Here is a 16,526-nt window from a genome sequence, read left to right on the forward strand (position 1 = left end):
GCTGTTGCTGGTTTAGTGTCCAGGAAACAGCAGAAAATGTCTGTGCCAGTAGAAGCTAACCGTTAGCATTAGCAACTCCACCACACAGCAGAACTCCTCCAGGCTTGTGTTATTTGTGGAGATAAAACATCAACGCTGCAGAGCAAACAGAGTCAGTGGTAGAGTCGTGTTGGTTTTAGCCAATCAGAGGAGAGATGTCAGAATATTTGGAAATACTACAAATCCTGTTTTCTGCTCCGGCTCATTTCTAGTTCCTGAAACAGGAGGGTTAGGGTTAGGAGGCTTGTACCTGAGACCACTGCAGATGTGTTGATGAGACGAGTGAACTTGGTCTTTAAGAGTTTTGTAAACACTGGGGTGGACTTTTCCCTACTGGCCCACCTGCAGCCGCTCCTGCTACAGATACTTTCTGTATTCATCTGGATGAATGAATTTTCTAAATTCTAGTTATGGGAAACCATCTCAACACCAGCTACTGCTGCTAAACCCTCGACTCTGGTATTTAGCTCCCCCGCTGTCGGGACTGGATTTGCGCTCTCTGGAGAATCCACCCTCATCCCTGTGAACTCACCGTAGCTCTTTGAACGGCTCGGCCCGGACATGCGGCGTCTCCACCGATTTGCTGAACACCGCTCCTTCGGCTCCTGGAATCGCAGAACACACAGTCAAACAAAATGCTGCACAACCCCACACCCCCGAGCCGATCAATAGACATGATCTCTGAGACTCAGCTGATCCATACAGCTTCAGTCTGCTCAGCCCGCCTGGCTGAAGATGAAGAAATGTTCTTCTGGCACAATAAACACAAAGGTTTGTGTGTTTTTGAGGGAAAACCACCAACATTTGTGTTTTCTGCAAACTACAGCTGATGAATAAAAGAGGAACTTCCTGGTTTTCACCTGAGAGGAGCGGGAGCTCTGTCTGCTGAGCTAAGTGAAATATTCTCACAGGCACTGAACTCCTTTGCTCTACAAGCCGAGACTTGGCTGAGGAGGCCCAACACGCAGGAGGACAAGAAAGGCCTCTGTGATTGGCCGCACCTTCGGCCCATGATGGGGTTAGCGCCGCCCTTCTGTCGAGTTTACGGAGAACAGCAAAGTTCTAATCCCTCCATCTGTGCTTCAGGAATGTGTCGCCTCAGTAACGAAGCGTGAGTTTTACAGGTGAGGGTCAGCGACAGGAGGGAAACATTATTCACGTTAGACAGGTTTTAACCTTCTAAAGCATCAAATGTCAATAAAACACTCCAGTTTTCTGCACTTTCTCCGAAACGTAAATGAAAAAAGTTCCAGTCACAATTCTGAAAACCTCGTGACCCGTCGGCTCATGAGGAAATCAAGACCCTGTGTGAACGTTTAGGAATAATAATCCAAAACCTATTCATTCCCTCTGGCATCAGCTTTCTCCCCAAAGGCCGTAACACATGTCATTTCTGACCCTTGAGCTGACCCCACCCCCGATCACCCTAGGGTGATGCCTGAGGATGTTTCGTCCTCCGTACTTCTAAGATGCTGCTGGATTAATTAATCTGATTCAGATTAAAAATGTATCTGAATTAGAAGCAGCTCAGTGAGAAGGAGACTTTCACCAAAACATTTTCTGTCCACAAAGTTTTATCTTATTTTGAAGGAGCCTTCCTTTAAAGACGTGAAGAACACACGCCGTTAACGTCAGAACAAACTCTACAACTAAAAGTCTCAGACTGACACCATCTGGGCCGAGGTGGTTGTGACAGGGAGGGGTTGACGGATTTGGGTGTTTTTTAATTAAACAGCTGTTTAATGGCTGACTTCCTCTGAGGTGTTCAGCATCCCGCTCCTTTGGGGAGCGCTTCATAACACCGATCAACCCTTCTAAAGGACATGGGAGTAAAATGTCTTTGTTCAGATCTGAGCTGCTGCGGCTCCTGCTCATCGTTTCCTACAGAAATAGTTCAGCTGTTAGTTTTTATCCCTGTAGCTACAGGATGTAAATCAACATGTTTGGTGTTCAGAGGCGATTAAAGACCTGCAGGGTGTCACTTTGAAATCCGGTTTACATTTTACTCCAAATCTAAAAACTAACTTCAGAATCGATAAGAAAAATAAATCAGTACAAAGTCATGAATGTTCCACAGAAGTTCAATAAAAACATTAAAATGAGCTACAAGACATGAACCAGCAGGTCAGCTGGTTGGTAGAGAACATCTTAGGCCCCAACTTACAGAAACGTGTACGGGAAAATAAGTGAAGCGAGTCGTCGCCATCTTTGTTGTTCTGCTCCGCCACATCGTCCCGCCCAACAAACCGATGCAGTGCTCTGATTGGCAAGACACAAAATTGTTTGGGCCAATGGTAGACCTGCTGAAGCTACGATAGCGCGTGGCTAGATTCTAGATTTCTAGGCTAATTGTAACATTCACTGTCAAATAAATACAAATACTAAATAATAATAACAAGTCAGTCTTATCCCAGCTACTGAGTCACTAAGACCAACAGCATGTGCAGATTATCGACCCTGCGGTTGTACGGACGGTAATGCTTCTCCTCGCTGGAGAAACACTTAGACTCCGTTCATGTTCCTCTCTGCTGAATAAACCCGGATTCATCTGATCAACGCTGCACATGAATACTGAAGAGAGCAGCGACACGTCACACCTCCGACACGATGGGGGTGAGTGAGATCATGAACGATGCCTTTGATGATTAATGCAAACACCTGTGTGTAGGTTTGAATCTGTGCATTTGTGTCGCTCTACATCATCAGCTCAGTGGTGATGACACACACACACACACACACACACACACACACACACACACACACACACACACACACACACACACACACACACACACACACACACACACACACAATTTTATTCATCGTTGTGACTGTTAGAAAGCGGCCTCCATCCAGACAAACTCACTAAATATTAAGAACTTTATTAATTTAGCATGTTTCAAGATATAAACATTACAAGACTGCTTAATAAAAATAGACACATAACAACCACAACAACGGTGGCACAGGAGTTAAGTGCTCGCCTAGTAATCGGAAGGTTGCAGGTTCGAGCCCAGCTCAGTCAGTTGCTGTCGTTGTGTCCTTGGGCAAGACACTTGACCCACGTTGCCTGCTGGTGATGGTCGGAGGCACCAGTGGTGACAGTGCTCGGCAGCCTCGCCTCTGTCAGTGTGCCCCAGGGCAGCTGTGGCTACATCGTAGCTCATCCCCACCAGTGTGTGACTGTGTGTGTGAATGTGTGTGTGAATGGGTGAATGGCTGTGTTGTAAAGGGGGGGTGCAGGACTCTAGAAGGTGCTATATCAAATGCAGGCCATTTACCAAACTGGCAGATCTCAGGTCCAAAGCTACTGCTACTGTAGAGTTTTTGTTTGCTAGTTCCTGTTTGACCACTAGATGTCGCCACTGCTTACCCAGCTATTGTTATTTTTTTATCTCACTGACGATTTTTTGGGTGTGTCCTGAGTAACCTTCCTATAAATTCATTGCTTTATTGAATAAGCTTGTTATTGATACGCTGAGATTGCTTGTAACTGGATGCTGGGGCAAAAGGTTTATCGCTGAACATTAACGTGGCCTACGCAATAAAACAGCTCAAATCGCTAAAATCTCTACCACCCAGCAGCATGGAATAGTGAAAGTGACCTTTGAGGATCACTGAGAAGAAACGTTTGGGTTCAGGGAAACGAGAGCCAGGAAGTAAAAATAAAAAAGCCCAAGAACACTTCCCTGGGGAACCTCACAGGTTAACCTAGCCCTAACATAAACAAATGAATTTCAGCAAACTAAAAAGACCAAATGGAGCAGCAGGAATGTGGCTTTGGTAGAAACCGTTGAAATGTCATAACCCTGCTTCTGACGGCTCCATAACGTTTTATTATGACTCTTTTATTAAAAATCTCCATGAACATGAAACACATCGAGTCCTGTTAATGTGGATTTGTTGCATGTTACCAATAATAACGGTAAACTCCAGCTAGACCAAACATCCAGTCGCTGTTCTACTTAAACACAATAAAAATGAACAGAAACTCATTCGTCTGAATTATCGGACGTCAGCATGTGAAGCTTCTGCTGACCTAAGGAGAAAATGGACTCCGGTTGTTTTAACTTTCACTTTAACAGGATACTTCCTGGGTTTTAATGCTGTCACACGCAAACACCCAGTCATGAATTTTAATGTCTCCCTCTCACAAACACAGCTGGCTGGTCTTTTCCAGTCACGCAGCAAACCCTTGACTAACTGTGAAGCCGTAAACACCACACAGGACACCATCCACCAGCAGCTCCACGTGCTTCTCCAACTCCAATTGTGCCCAAACCCCACGGGGGTTAAAAGATGGCTGATTAGCGTACAGGGCCAGGAGCCTTTCATAGAAAGTCGACGCGCGGCTTGAACACGGCTTCTGGGAGCTCAGCAGATCTGAGCTGCTGTTAAGGTTACCAAGCATGAAATTATGACCACCGACGGAAACCCACTCTCAGCCTGTCAGAGGAAATTCCACCCTGGCACTGATCTGAGATGATCGGTGTGCTCAGCACTGATCGGGGGAAGAAGTGTAAAATCGCCGTCGTAAAGTATCCAATTTTCTTCAATCTGCTGAAGCCATCTCTGCTGAAACGTCCACTTCCCTGAGCCGAGAAGAGAAATGCATAGTTTGGTCTGTAGAAAAGTAAATGATCAGGATTCAGTCTCAAATACGGGTTTGCAGATGAGTTTTTAGGAGAAATGGAAACTTACATCCCATTTTAGGGATAAATAGCCTGCTGTGTTTCTGCATTTGCAAACCATGGAAGGTGTTCACCTGATGCATTTGTCACCGACGTGTGTTTGGTCTGATTATTGGCACCTGCAGCTCCTCCTCATCAACAGGTGTACGATTAGGATTCTTCTGGAGGTTCTGCAGGATCAGGGAACCGACCCGGATTTTACTGGAGGTTCTAGATTAGGCCCAAGGAACTGGAGGTGGTCAAAGGAGATGAAGGTCTGGGATTCTCTCCTCTGACCCTCGGTGACCCAGCGTTGGATAAGTGGTAGAAAACAGTAATGTATGGAGGTGGTATGAAAACTCTGAGGTTCTCCTATTTAAACCCATAGAATCAACTAAAAACGAGCTCCCGTTGCATCACAGGAGTCCCACCATCGTCTCTAAAACCAAACTAAACAACAAAACACAGTGAAAAGTGTTTGATCATCAAAAGAAAACAAAACTCTGACAACACGAGTGTCTCCAGCACAAACAGACTTGTTTTCCCTGAAAAAGCAACGAACACATGCCGGACCTCCGGTGAGGAAGCAGCCAGCTCCTGGAGGTGGGTTTGTAACTCTAAGACAAAGAGACCTGCCTCTCAGTGTCCTGCAGGTTTAATATTCACCCATTTAATATGTTGTTCCCTCTGCTCCCTATTACCCTCCTCTCACTTTCCATCATTTGCCGGGCTGTTCTCAGCAGCAGAGTGTATAATATTCTACCCTTTTAGTATTTCAGTCAGACTGGAGGTGTTGCCAGCAGCTCTCTCTAATAAATAGCCGACGCTCCCTGCTGAGACACTTTGCCCTTTCTCTTCTCCATGGTAGGCTGTAAGGAAATCAGCAGCTTTTATTAACAGGGCCATTCTCCACCTCGACACTAAGTTTAGGTTGTCAGATGGTGTGTGCAGTCAGCAGATCAGTGAACGCAGAGAGTGGCTTTAGTTCAAAGAGGAGGAAACTGCAAAAAAAGGAAAAAGAGAGAAAATCAGCAAGAAGAAGCTGATTGTGAAACAAAACCACGGAGAGGGAGAAACCAGCCAATCACTGAATCTCCTGGCTAGCAGGGCGACCCGGGGTCATCACATCCCTCCTGAACTTTCTCAGACACGACTCGGCTGCTGAGGAGTGACAGTCGAGCTCGACAGCGATCGTCACAAAAGCAGGAGACGCATTTACAATCCTGGTGTGGGCGCCAGAACACCAGGATCCAGCATCCTTCCTGCGCTGATGTTCACAGGAAGCAACGGGGTTCACCGGTAAAGTTCTCGTTTTACTCGGCTGAGCCACGAGGGAAAGTTTCACTAAATCATTAGCTGTGTGTTCGTGACAGGCTAGCTAAATTACCAGTCTCCTCATCAGCCTGACCTCTGACCCGAGCAGAATCCACAACGAGTAATTCAGGATTCGACTGTCCAGCTCAGAATCTGATGAATAAAATCTCCTCGGGATTGGGAAGTGCCAAGTCCTTCCTCGGGTTTGTGGAAATGCTAGAATTTACCCAACGCATCAATCAGAAGTGACTCCCAATCCAACCTGTTATGGCTGTTTTTGTGGCGTAAAAGGAGACAACACACGTATGCACAGGGATAACATTCCTGATTCCAACCGACAACCTCCTTGCTGCTAGGCAGCCATGCTAACGACGGCGCCACCATGCAACCAAAGGTCTGGTGTTAATAAACCAGGTCCAGGAGGGAAGCAGATCTTCGTGGAGGATCTGAAGGTGTTCCCAGACCAGAGTGGAAGCCCTCGACACGACAAAGTTGAAACAATTTTTATCCCTGATGATCAAACAGATCATCACCATCACCCGAGATGCTAAAGTGGATTCGGAGCTTCCAAATTCAACCTCCGGATCTCGTCCATCAGCCTCAAACATCAAGAGACTTAAACTCGTCTGTCACATCAGAGAGCGAGAAGCTCCTCAAACACTAACTCAACATCTACTGGGTCACAGTTTTACCATCTGATGACAAAAAAGGTGATAAAGTGACCACTGGTCTTCAAACAGACTCCTAACGTCAAAGCTGGAGGTGTGGAGTCAGATCTACATTCAGGTGGAGTAAAAAAATCTAACCATCTAGAAACAGATCATTAGGAACCAGAGCCTTTTTGTCTGAGTGTGTTTGAAGCCTACAGCCGTGGGGAACCGGAGCGATGGACCCGTCTGATTACGTGAACGTGAGTCTGTTTATAATTTTGTTAAAAACAAACTGAAATAACCTCTAAAATGTTTCTGATGTTTGTGAAGATTCAGATGATTAAAAGTTTGGGTTTCTCTAACAGCAACAGTCAGATCGTCAAAGTAAAGACTGTTTCTACTGAGCCAACAAGATTAACTTATGGTTTTATTGGAATTACTATTAGAACAAACTGCTGGAAGTCCCCAAGGATCCATACTCGGCCCACTATGTTTCCCCCTCCACATTATGCGAAAATCACAGTAAAAATGATTTTTATTTCAGTAAATACAGAATGAACGCATCTTCCCTCGTGAAGCCGTAACCGCAGCACCTGCTCAGGGTTTCTACCGGAGTTGACTTTCATTTATTCTTTTCTACTCTAAAGCAGAAACAACAATAAAAATCTGTCTGTTTGTATCTTGGTCACCGGACTTGTCTCGTCTCAGCTGCCACGAGTCATCTCGACCTGCTCTGCTGTCAGATCGTATTCATGAGGTGACTTTCAGAGGTGTTAATGGTCACAGCAGGGGGTGGGGGCCTCTAGTCTGACCAGGTTTTCCTTTCATGCTCCTTATCGGTCGTGTAATCAGTCCTCATCTCCTGCTGGATCGATGTACGGCCGGCGGACTCAGGTCGATATCGACCCTCCTACATTTACACACCTCTGCACCCCCCATTCGCCTCGTAAACATGAACAAACAGACTTCACAGAAGGATCAATAAAATCCTTCCCTGAGTTTTATTTTCACTTCCTGCAGCTAAAATATTACAGTTCCTCCTTTAAAATGTATATATGAAAAATGTGACCTTAGAGATTCCTCTTCTCTTTTTTTCATCCTCCGCTTCAGTCTGGCCCACGCCTCTTCTCCTCACTCCATTTCTTCTTTTATATGTGACTTTTACTTCAACTGTTTCAGTTTTAAATCCTGCCTTTGTTTGCTACGTGTCCTCTGCTCAACCCTTTTCACCTCCTTTCTTTCATCTTTTCTCTCTTTTTTAGCATATTTCTCACCTTCCACTTTCCTCCTTGGGTTTAGTGAGCCTTTCTGATCATTTTCACTCCAGAAAACATCAATAGTTTCTACATCTGCACCCAAAAACCACCTGGTAACTGGAATTAGCCCAAATGGTAAACTGAAACTCAAATATCAGACAGATTTTTGGGGTCCATGAAAGCTCCTTTGCTAAAGAGCAGTTCAAGCTAAAAATAAAAGATTTAAAAATAAAAATTTAAAATGAAATGTTAAATTTAACCAGAGAAAAGAGAGACTTATTTTTCTTTAGGATGAATAAGAATCCACTCCTTTATCGAATCTTTAGGACGATTCTGCTGTTTTTGACCCAAAAAGGAGCTGAAGACCATTAGGATGAACCTGGCAGCACCCGATGTGGGGGCTGGACCGGTTCCGTCTCAGACGGCACATCATCATGAAATAAGTTTAGTCCTCCTCCATCTCATTACGTTGGGTCAAAGTGAGCCGGAAGAGATTCGGGTCAGAACAGAACAAAATGAGCCACTGGACACGTTTAACAAGATGGAGGACGAGCCGCCTGCAGCGCTAACGGACAACTGAAGTCTGAAATAAAAAGAAGTCGGTCTGGATCGGGTCGTTTCTAAACGAGGACACAGAACTTCTACAGAGGTAAGACGTGGTCTGATTCAGTACCATCAGGTCTCATAATCCATTTTATACACTTTTTTTTTTACTTAGAAATGTACTAAAAACAGTATCCAGCTGTGTGAAAACATGTTTTTCCCCTAATATTTTAATATAAATATTATTTTAATGTTATTAAAATGATTCAGATGTTTCTTAATTTCATTTATTTACAGGTTACCTGTTTTACATCATATATATTAATTCTATTTAATATACCTTAATTAGATTGATTAAAGATTTGGAAACTATGCTTTCTCCTGTTTGCTCCAAACAGGCTAGTAATAAATGGGGGCTTGTCCGGGATCCCAGACAATATTAATTAGGTAACTGTTTAAACAGAGGTTAGTGAGGTTTGTTTTGTTTTTGTTAACAGACATGTGTTTTTTGGCAGCCGGTGACTAAATTGTACTGTAAACTAAACTAATTGATTTAGCTTGTAAATAAATAACAACAAAAAAAAAATTAAAAAGTTGTTTGATTTTTTGAGTGAAATCTAGTTGAAGAAATTCTGGGAAGAAGTTACAAAAATCGAAGCACAATTGAATTAAAGTATGACAGCTTTTTAGTATAAGTGAACTAACTAAAACATGCTAGGCGTAAGATGCTCAACATGATGTTCCGCTTTTCTGAAGCCGCAACTTTGCCTAATCTTTTCCAGTTTCTGCTGCCTGATCATAACGGGACCAATGTTAACCAATGTCAGTCAAAGGCATCAGGAGAGTTGAGGTGTCGCCTCAGCTAAAGCCTGGCCTGTACCCAGGATGTGTTCTCATCCACTTACCAACAGTAAAACCCTGACTGTGCATCTCCTCCATTCAATCAGCGGCTGTTACAGTGATAATGAGAGAGAGCCATATGGCAGACACAAACACAAACTAGGGCAGCGCCGAGCGAGTGACAAGTGGCACCGTATTTACACAACAAACAAAAAAGATCCATCCTGACAATTACATGATGCCGTGGGGACGGGGCGACTCATGTTTGGTTTATGGAGCGAGCATTAATCAGCTGCTCTTTAAATTCAGCAGCAGAAAGGAGGGTAAATTAAAAAAATGGCCTCGTTCGGATGATTTCATCTCGTGTGATTCTGCCTCAAAGGTAAAAAACATCAGAAATGCTTTGAAGAACGAAAGACAAATACAAATACACTGTAAAAAATCTTGTTTGATGAGGTTTTAGAGAAAAGGCAGTGAAAGAGTGAAGCAGAGGGATGAGGATCAGTTCCACTAAATCCAAGGCCCTGGCTCTTCAGAAGAAAACAGTGGATTACCAACCGTCACAAACAGATAACCTAGTCCTACCGTACAGTCAGCTGTGATGTTAAACAACACCGACTCTTTAAGAACTGCTGTCATGAGTAGCTGGAGGTGGACTTACAGAGACTAATGACCAATGACAATGTTGTGAGTGTCAGATTAGGAATGACATTAAATCAATATTTCCTAAAATTTGAGAGTTTTTAAACAGCAGTCATGGAGGTAGGGTGGGTAGGAACATCACATGGTTAAACCAAATTACAATTAATAAACACTGTTTATAAACACCGTTGGCTTTTTTAACTCATTCACTGCCATTGACGACTAAAGTCGTCATTTGCATTTTTTTTTTACTCTGTGGGCGTCGGACAAGCCCCCGCACCATGAGGACAAACATCCCTGCTCTAAAGCTGATCTTCATCCGCGTACGTCACACGTCACGTGATCAGGAAGCTAAACATCCATGTGTTAGGAGATCGTTTTGGGCCGCTGCTGTAAAAAAAAGTGAAGCGCGAACCGGAAAAGCTTCTGCCGATCACAATTCAACAACGGATTATGAAAGAACGGATAACGCTCGAAACGCGCGGATTCTTCCTGATGTAAGAGGCGAGTCTCCGCTTTGTTTTGGCGTCGACATCAACATAGCGGGCAACGTTCTGTCACTCTTAAAATAACTGTGTAAACGGTGAGAAACGCTGGCAGCGAAGGGCTTTAGCGATCAGGAAACGGCTGGCAGCGAATGAGTTAACTATCAGCAGCTGTTGTTTATGAACACTGGTCACATTTGTGTTAACCTGTGATGAGGGATTAATAAAGGATGTTCACAAACACTGACTGCTGTTTAAAAGACGAGTGATTTTACAAACCATCATCTGTGTAAATAAACTGTCCTACTGTGGTCCTACAGAAAGTCACATGCAGTGATTTTAATACCTTTAATAGCAAACCTGTGACGTTTAAAAATCTGATGGGAAAACAATCTTCATCAGGACAATCCGACTTGACATAAATCCTAAATAAATGCCGTGGAAACACAAAAAAAATCTGCAGAAGCTACGATGAATGCCAAAGCAGCTGCCACCCAAAATATGAGCAAGTTTTAATCAGAGATGAGACAAACTGCATGGAGCCAGAAAGATGGAAGAAAATGAATATTCTGAGGAAATTTCAGCCGTTTGGCAGCAGCAGAGGAACATCGTGTAACTGAACCAATAAAAGTGTTGACTTGGGTCCCAACAAGCCTAAAAGATGCCGCAAGACTCCTTAATCTCATAGTTTATCTCATGTGAGCAGTCAGAGCTACGAGGACAGAGGAACGTTTCTGACCTCGAGGGTACAATTTGGATTTCTGAACCGTCTAACTCGAGCAGACAGAATAAACAACACGTCTGGTTAGCTCAGGGGTTTTGTTGCTTTGATCGGGAGGTCGAGGGTTCAATTTCCCTAGCAGGATGACCTCAGTCTGAAAACGCTGGTTCGTTGTCTCAGGTGAGCTACACGGCGGATGTTTGGGAACTAGGATGTAACAGCTGGAAAAAAACAAAAAGGAATTCCTATAAAAACCGTTTGGGTCTGTTTAGGCTCTTATTGTGAAGGATAACAGGAAGTTGTGAGTTTCTCTGTGGACGCTGCTACAATCTTCTTATTTTTACTGATGACGATTCTTCAAACATGCCACTGACTCTCCATAAAATACGGTTTGTGTAAAAACTATTTTTGTAAGAGAGATTTTCCTTTCATCTCATTTCAAACAAAACAGACTTTATTTTCCAAAACTCGTGTTTTTCGTGTGTGAATTTACACGCAGATTTGTTTAGATAATGAAGGTTTTGTTGAGCTAGACGTTTGTGTTATTGAAATGTGTCAAAATGTTTTAAATTTTTCTTTACTGAACTGAGGACCTTTATTAATCGACCATAAAAGTGGTTAACTGTTTAAGTAATGATTATATTAATTTAAAAAAAAACAGGAAACTAAAACAGATTTCCTAAAACCTAAACACGAAAACGAGGTGGAGGATTAAAGGAGTTCCAACTTATAGAAAAGTTGACTCGGCTCCGTCTTCCTCGCCCCTCCCCCTCCTCCCGTAGACGATAAACTCGTGTGAAAGTCACCTCGGAGTGAATCCATCAGGCATGGAGGAAGTGCATCATGGCTGTCGCGCCTGCTTTCACGCTGGATGTTATGAGAACATTAGCGCTAACTGCAGTCGCCTCCTCTCGCTCACAGATGGCCCATTACGTGTCGAGGAGGATAAAGTCAGAAAGCCGATAACGCTTCGCCGCCGCCGCCGTCTAACTGCCTCTGAAAAACAAACACCAGCCGTGAGGTCTGCCGACGGCTCTGGCCGTGTTTGTTGGAGACCACGACAGCTGCGGAGGAGCAGAGGTGAACAGGGAGCAGATCGCTTTCCTCCACCGTTTTTACCGTCTGATCCGGGAGCTGGAGTTCTGATCTGCCATCAAACAGGACCAGGTGTTCATCACACTGGTGCACTCGTCTACAGGTAACTTTATCTGATGAGACAAGGAACCTGGACTGCCAGGAACCAAACGGAGGCCACATCCGGGCCAGCAGAACAGCAGCTGGGAGTCGGCTCAGTTCTGATGAGTCGGAGCGATCCAAGCCTAAATGGGACAACGGTTCCGTCACAAACACTAAAAGCAGCATTTCTGATGTTAATCTAAGAAACTCTCAGTTGACTTTAGAACATTTCTGACATCATTCTGTCTACAGGACACTCTTCTTAAATCTGCACGTCAGGAAGGCTCCTGAAAACCTGAACGCTTTAAAAGGAATCATCTCCATAACGTTTTCATTACCTGTAGGTTTGAGATCAAGCTCTGCTCCTCCCATGATGCCTGTATTATGTGTTTATTGATCTGCTGAAAGCCTCAAACAATCCCACGGGTAGCAGCGACGGGACTTAATGGGTTCTTCATCGGCTCTTTAACGCGGTCAGCTGACAGGAATGCTGCAGCTTCCCATTTGCTCCGGATAACACCATAAAATGTTTGTGGCCTTGTCCGGCCTTTAATATATCCTCTGCTGTGAGACGGCTCCATGCTGTAACTCGGAAGTGTCTTTTATGGTCTTATTACACCTTAACGACATCCACGCTGGAGGAGGCAGAGCTGGGAATGAAAAGGCAGGAGCAGCCGGAAGCCGTCGGGTGAATAAACGACTCGGACCGGAGCAGAGATCCGACCTGCTGGGACTCCACGCAGGAAAAGGTTGAACTTTCTGCTGCTCTGGGAACAGAAATGAACTCGCATCACCTCAGAACGCCTGATTTTACACGTTTTAGCGACGTCTTTATGGATTCTGTTCCTACTTTGTTACGCTCTCAGCTGGATTCTGGATTCATCACAAAAAAAAGATAAATTTTGCTGAAGAAATCAATCAAGTATTAAATTGTTATTATTACTGTTTTCTTGTCAATTTTTTTCAGTTTCCTCTTTTAGTCTCCAGTCTCAGCTTAGTTCCCCCTAAAGCTCTTTCTAATCTACGAAACTGGAGACACCTAAGACGAGTAAGAAAAAATAACTAGTGAGACCAGAAAGTGGTTTCAGAAGTCTCCTGAAGGTCTAGAAGTCTTTTAGAAACTCCCTCGTGAATAGTGTTGCCACCAGTCCAACCAGTCCGCATGGAAAGATCAACGGAAACACAGAAGACCAAGTTCAAGCTGCAATGGTACATCTGGAAAAAAAATTAGCTAAAAAATGTTTTTTCATGCCTCTAAAGAACCTTCTAACATGAAATGAAAATAGTCTCCTGCACCTATCTCCTGCAGTAGCTTCTGATAGAAAACAGACGGTGAAACTCTAGGGTCAGAAAAGCCTGACAGATCTACGTCACACTGTCACTAACATTCATGGACTCACCCATCTTGACTCACGACGGGGAAAGCTGTTGTTGGTTTAGTGTCCAGGAAACTGTCATGGTCTGCGTCTGTGTCTCCCCTCATGTTTCTCCTTATGTTCTCCATCCCTCTCTAGATTGTCCTTTTGTGTCTCCTAGCGCCCTTTGTGTCCTTGTCTCCGTCTTCCTCTTGTGTCTCCTGGTGTTCCCCATTGCCCCCAGATCTTCAGCCCTCTAGGTTTCCCTCCTCAGGCATCCCCCTCCCAGGTCCTGTGCTCCCTTGGCACCCTTTTAGTCACGCTCCTGTAGTTTTTCTTTCTGTAGTGTTTTCCTCTAGTTTCAGCTTCCCCTCTTAGAATATTAGTTATGTTTGCTGCCCTTCAGGTCTTCAGGTTTTATTCTTAGGTCATTTTCCTTTAGTTACAGCTGTTCATGTTATTAGTGTCTCTAGTGTGTTTTTTCCCATCAGTGTTTGAGGTATTTTCCCCCTCCTTAGATTATTAGTTATGTTCCTGCTCTTCTTGTCTTTAGTTTTTATTCTTAGGTCATGTTTGTTTCCTCCCTAATTAGTAATTGAGTTCACCTGGTCCCTCTCTCTCCCCACACACCTGCAGTTCATCTCACTCTCATCCTCCCCAGTGTATATAACCCTGTCTGTGTCTCTACGTGTTTGTCATTCCATTGTTTCTGTCAGTTTCGTCTCGTCTCTAGTGTTTCCAGTGCTTCTTGAGTCTCTAGGTCTCTAGTGTTTTTGGATCTCCCATTCAGTATTTGGATATTTTTGGTTTTTGGCTTCCTGCCCTTTGGATTTTATGTTTGTTTTGGTTCATCCTCAATAAAGGATTCTACTTAATCTCCACTCCTGCACCATGTCGTCCTGGGTTCTGCATTTTGGGTCCTAACCTCCTCCTGGCTCGTATCGTGACAGAAACAGCAGAAAACATCAATGTTAGTAGAAGCTATCTGTTAGCATTAGCAACTCCACCACACAGCAGAACTCCTCCACGCTTGTGTTACTTGTGGACATAAAACATCAACGTTGTGGAGCAACCATAGCCTGTGGTAGAGTCGTGTTGCTGTTAGCCAATCAGAGGAGAGGTGTCCACATATCAGGAAATAAGACTCCAGATCCCGTCGTCTTCTACTTTCTTCTGCGCTGTCTCACTTCTACTTCCTGAAACAGGAGCGCCAGAGCTCACTTATACTAGACACCACCAGATGTGTAGAAAAAAATAACAAGTGAACTTTGTCTTTAAGTTATTTTATGTCAGACCCATTCAATCGTTGAAAAAGGTTCTGGTTGTTCTTCTGGGCACCGAGGACGTGGTTCTCACCTCTAAATCTAATGAAATGGTTTTTATTTTGTGAAATTAAAATGCACTTGTGTTTTTTTTACTGGAGATAACTAAGACAACTCCAGCTGTTGGAGGATTAGACAAACACATGAAAACAAACCTGATTACCCCTTTCTGCTGACTTCATCTATGCCTGTTGTGATTTCATTTTCAAGGACAAACAGTCCAGCTCGAGTTCCACCTGCAGCCTGACAGCCCGGTTGGTGGGGCACCAAGAGGCAACGGCACACTGAGAGCAGCACCAACTTCCTGTGACCGGCTGTGGGAACCATCAGCACAAACGACCCGGCCTCACTACAGCGCAACTGAGATCGAGCGGGTCAAAGCTCCCGCTGCGAGAGCAATCTGAATAGTGGACCTCTGAGCTGGGTCCGGTCCTGACCCGGCGATCAAATGGTCTGCTGCAAGCTGTGAGGACCTGAAGGTCAGAGATGCTTCATTAACAGCAGAAAGTCAACTAGAGCCTAAAGCAAAAATACTAGAGGTCAGAGGTCAGCGAAAATGGGAGATAACCACGTCACTCAGGAGGGAGGCTCAGATTTTATTTGTGTAGAAAAATAAATAAATGTGAGGAGATTCTAGTTGAACTGGTGTCAGTTTGGGATTTTTCTGGGATGGAGTCGGTTTTGTTCCCAAGTGCTGGCTGGATGGAGGTCAGGTGGAGGTAACGAGGGGGCTGCTCTGGTTTATCATGGAGATGAGGAAGCTGAACGCTTTTACTGGTACATCTACGTCCCAACCATCAGCTGTGGTCTCATTATTTCCGAAGTCAGACTAGAAAGCCTTCCATGTGGATCAGGACATCAACAAGCTGTCTCCTTTGTCTCCAACGCTGAGGTGGTTGCACACCCGCGTAACGCTCTGACATCATGTGGAGAGATGATATTTTACATTCTGGTGGCATCAGAGCAAAGCTCAGGACTCCAGAAGACACGGAGAATGTCCTGGATGTTTGGAGATGTTTGAGCAGCTCCCTCATGGCTGCAGCCCAGAGGGGTAAAGGTGGAGCTGGTGGAGTCTGGAGGAGTCATGGGAGGGTTTGGTTTGGTTTATTATAAGAACAAATCTTTTCTGAGCCAACGGTGGATAAAAGCGTGACTGACACAATCATCATGTTTCAGAGTTTTTCTGTGTTTTAGGATATTAGAGGATTTTGTTATTCCCAGAACCTTTAGACACAACCATAGACTCTTCTATCATACGTTTCTTGGTAAAATAAATCTTAACTTAGAGTTAGAGGATGACTTTTGATGCCAAATAACTCAACTGAACCAAATGAACTTATTCCCAGACACAAACTCACTCCTCTGAAGTCGAACAAAGGAACAAACTTTCATTTTAATCTGAAAAGTTCAAACAAAACGTTAAATGAGAAGCTTTGTTTTTAAAGTCCACCGAGTTTACCGACAGATTCTCGCACTTAAAAATGTTTATTAAACCACAAACTTAAAAAATTCA

The 16,526-nt window shown here is 44.1% G+C and overlaps 1 protein-coding gene across 3 annotated transcripts in view; it reads right to left on the bottom strand.

Moving 5' to 3' along the window:
- The window catches only part of sgcd (sarcoglycan, delta (dystrophin-associated glycoprotein)), a 381,774-nt gene that overhangs the window by 15,582 nt on the left and 349,666 nt on the right, over positions 1-16,526 (bottom strand). For all 3 annotated transcript variants that reach the window (XM_054730942.2, XM_015961860.3, XM_070555961.1), the window contains one exon: positions 572-644. In XM_054730942.2, the coding sequence (XP_054586917.1) occupies positions 572-644 (73 nt within the window). The remainder of the gene's footprint in view (positions 1-571; positions 645-16,526) is intronic.

Source organism: Nothobranchius furzeri, chromosome 10 (genome assembly GCF_043380555.1).
Source record: "Nothobranchius furzeri strain GRZ-AD chromosome 10, NfurGRZ-RIMD1, whole genome shotgun sequence".
NCBI lineage: Eukaryota > Metazoa > Chordata > Actinopteri > Cyprinodontiformes > Nothobranchiidae > Nothobranchius > Nothobranchius furzeri.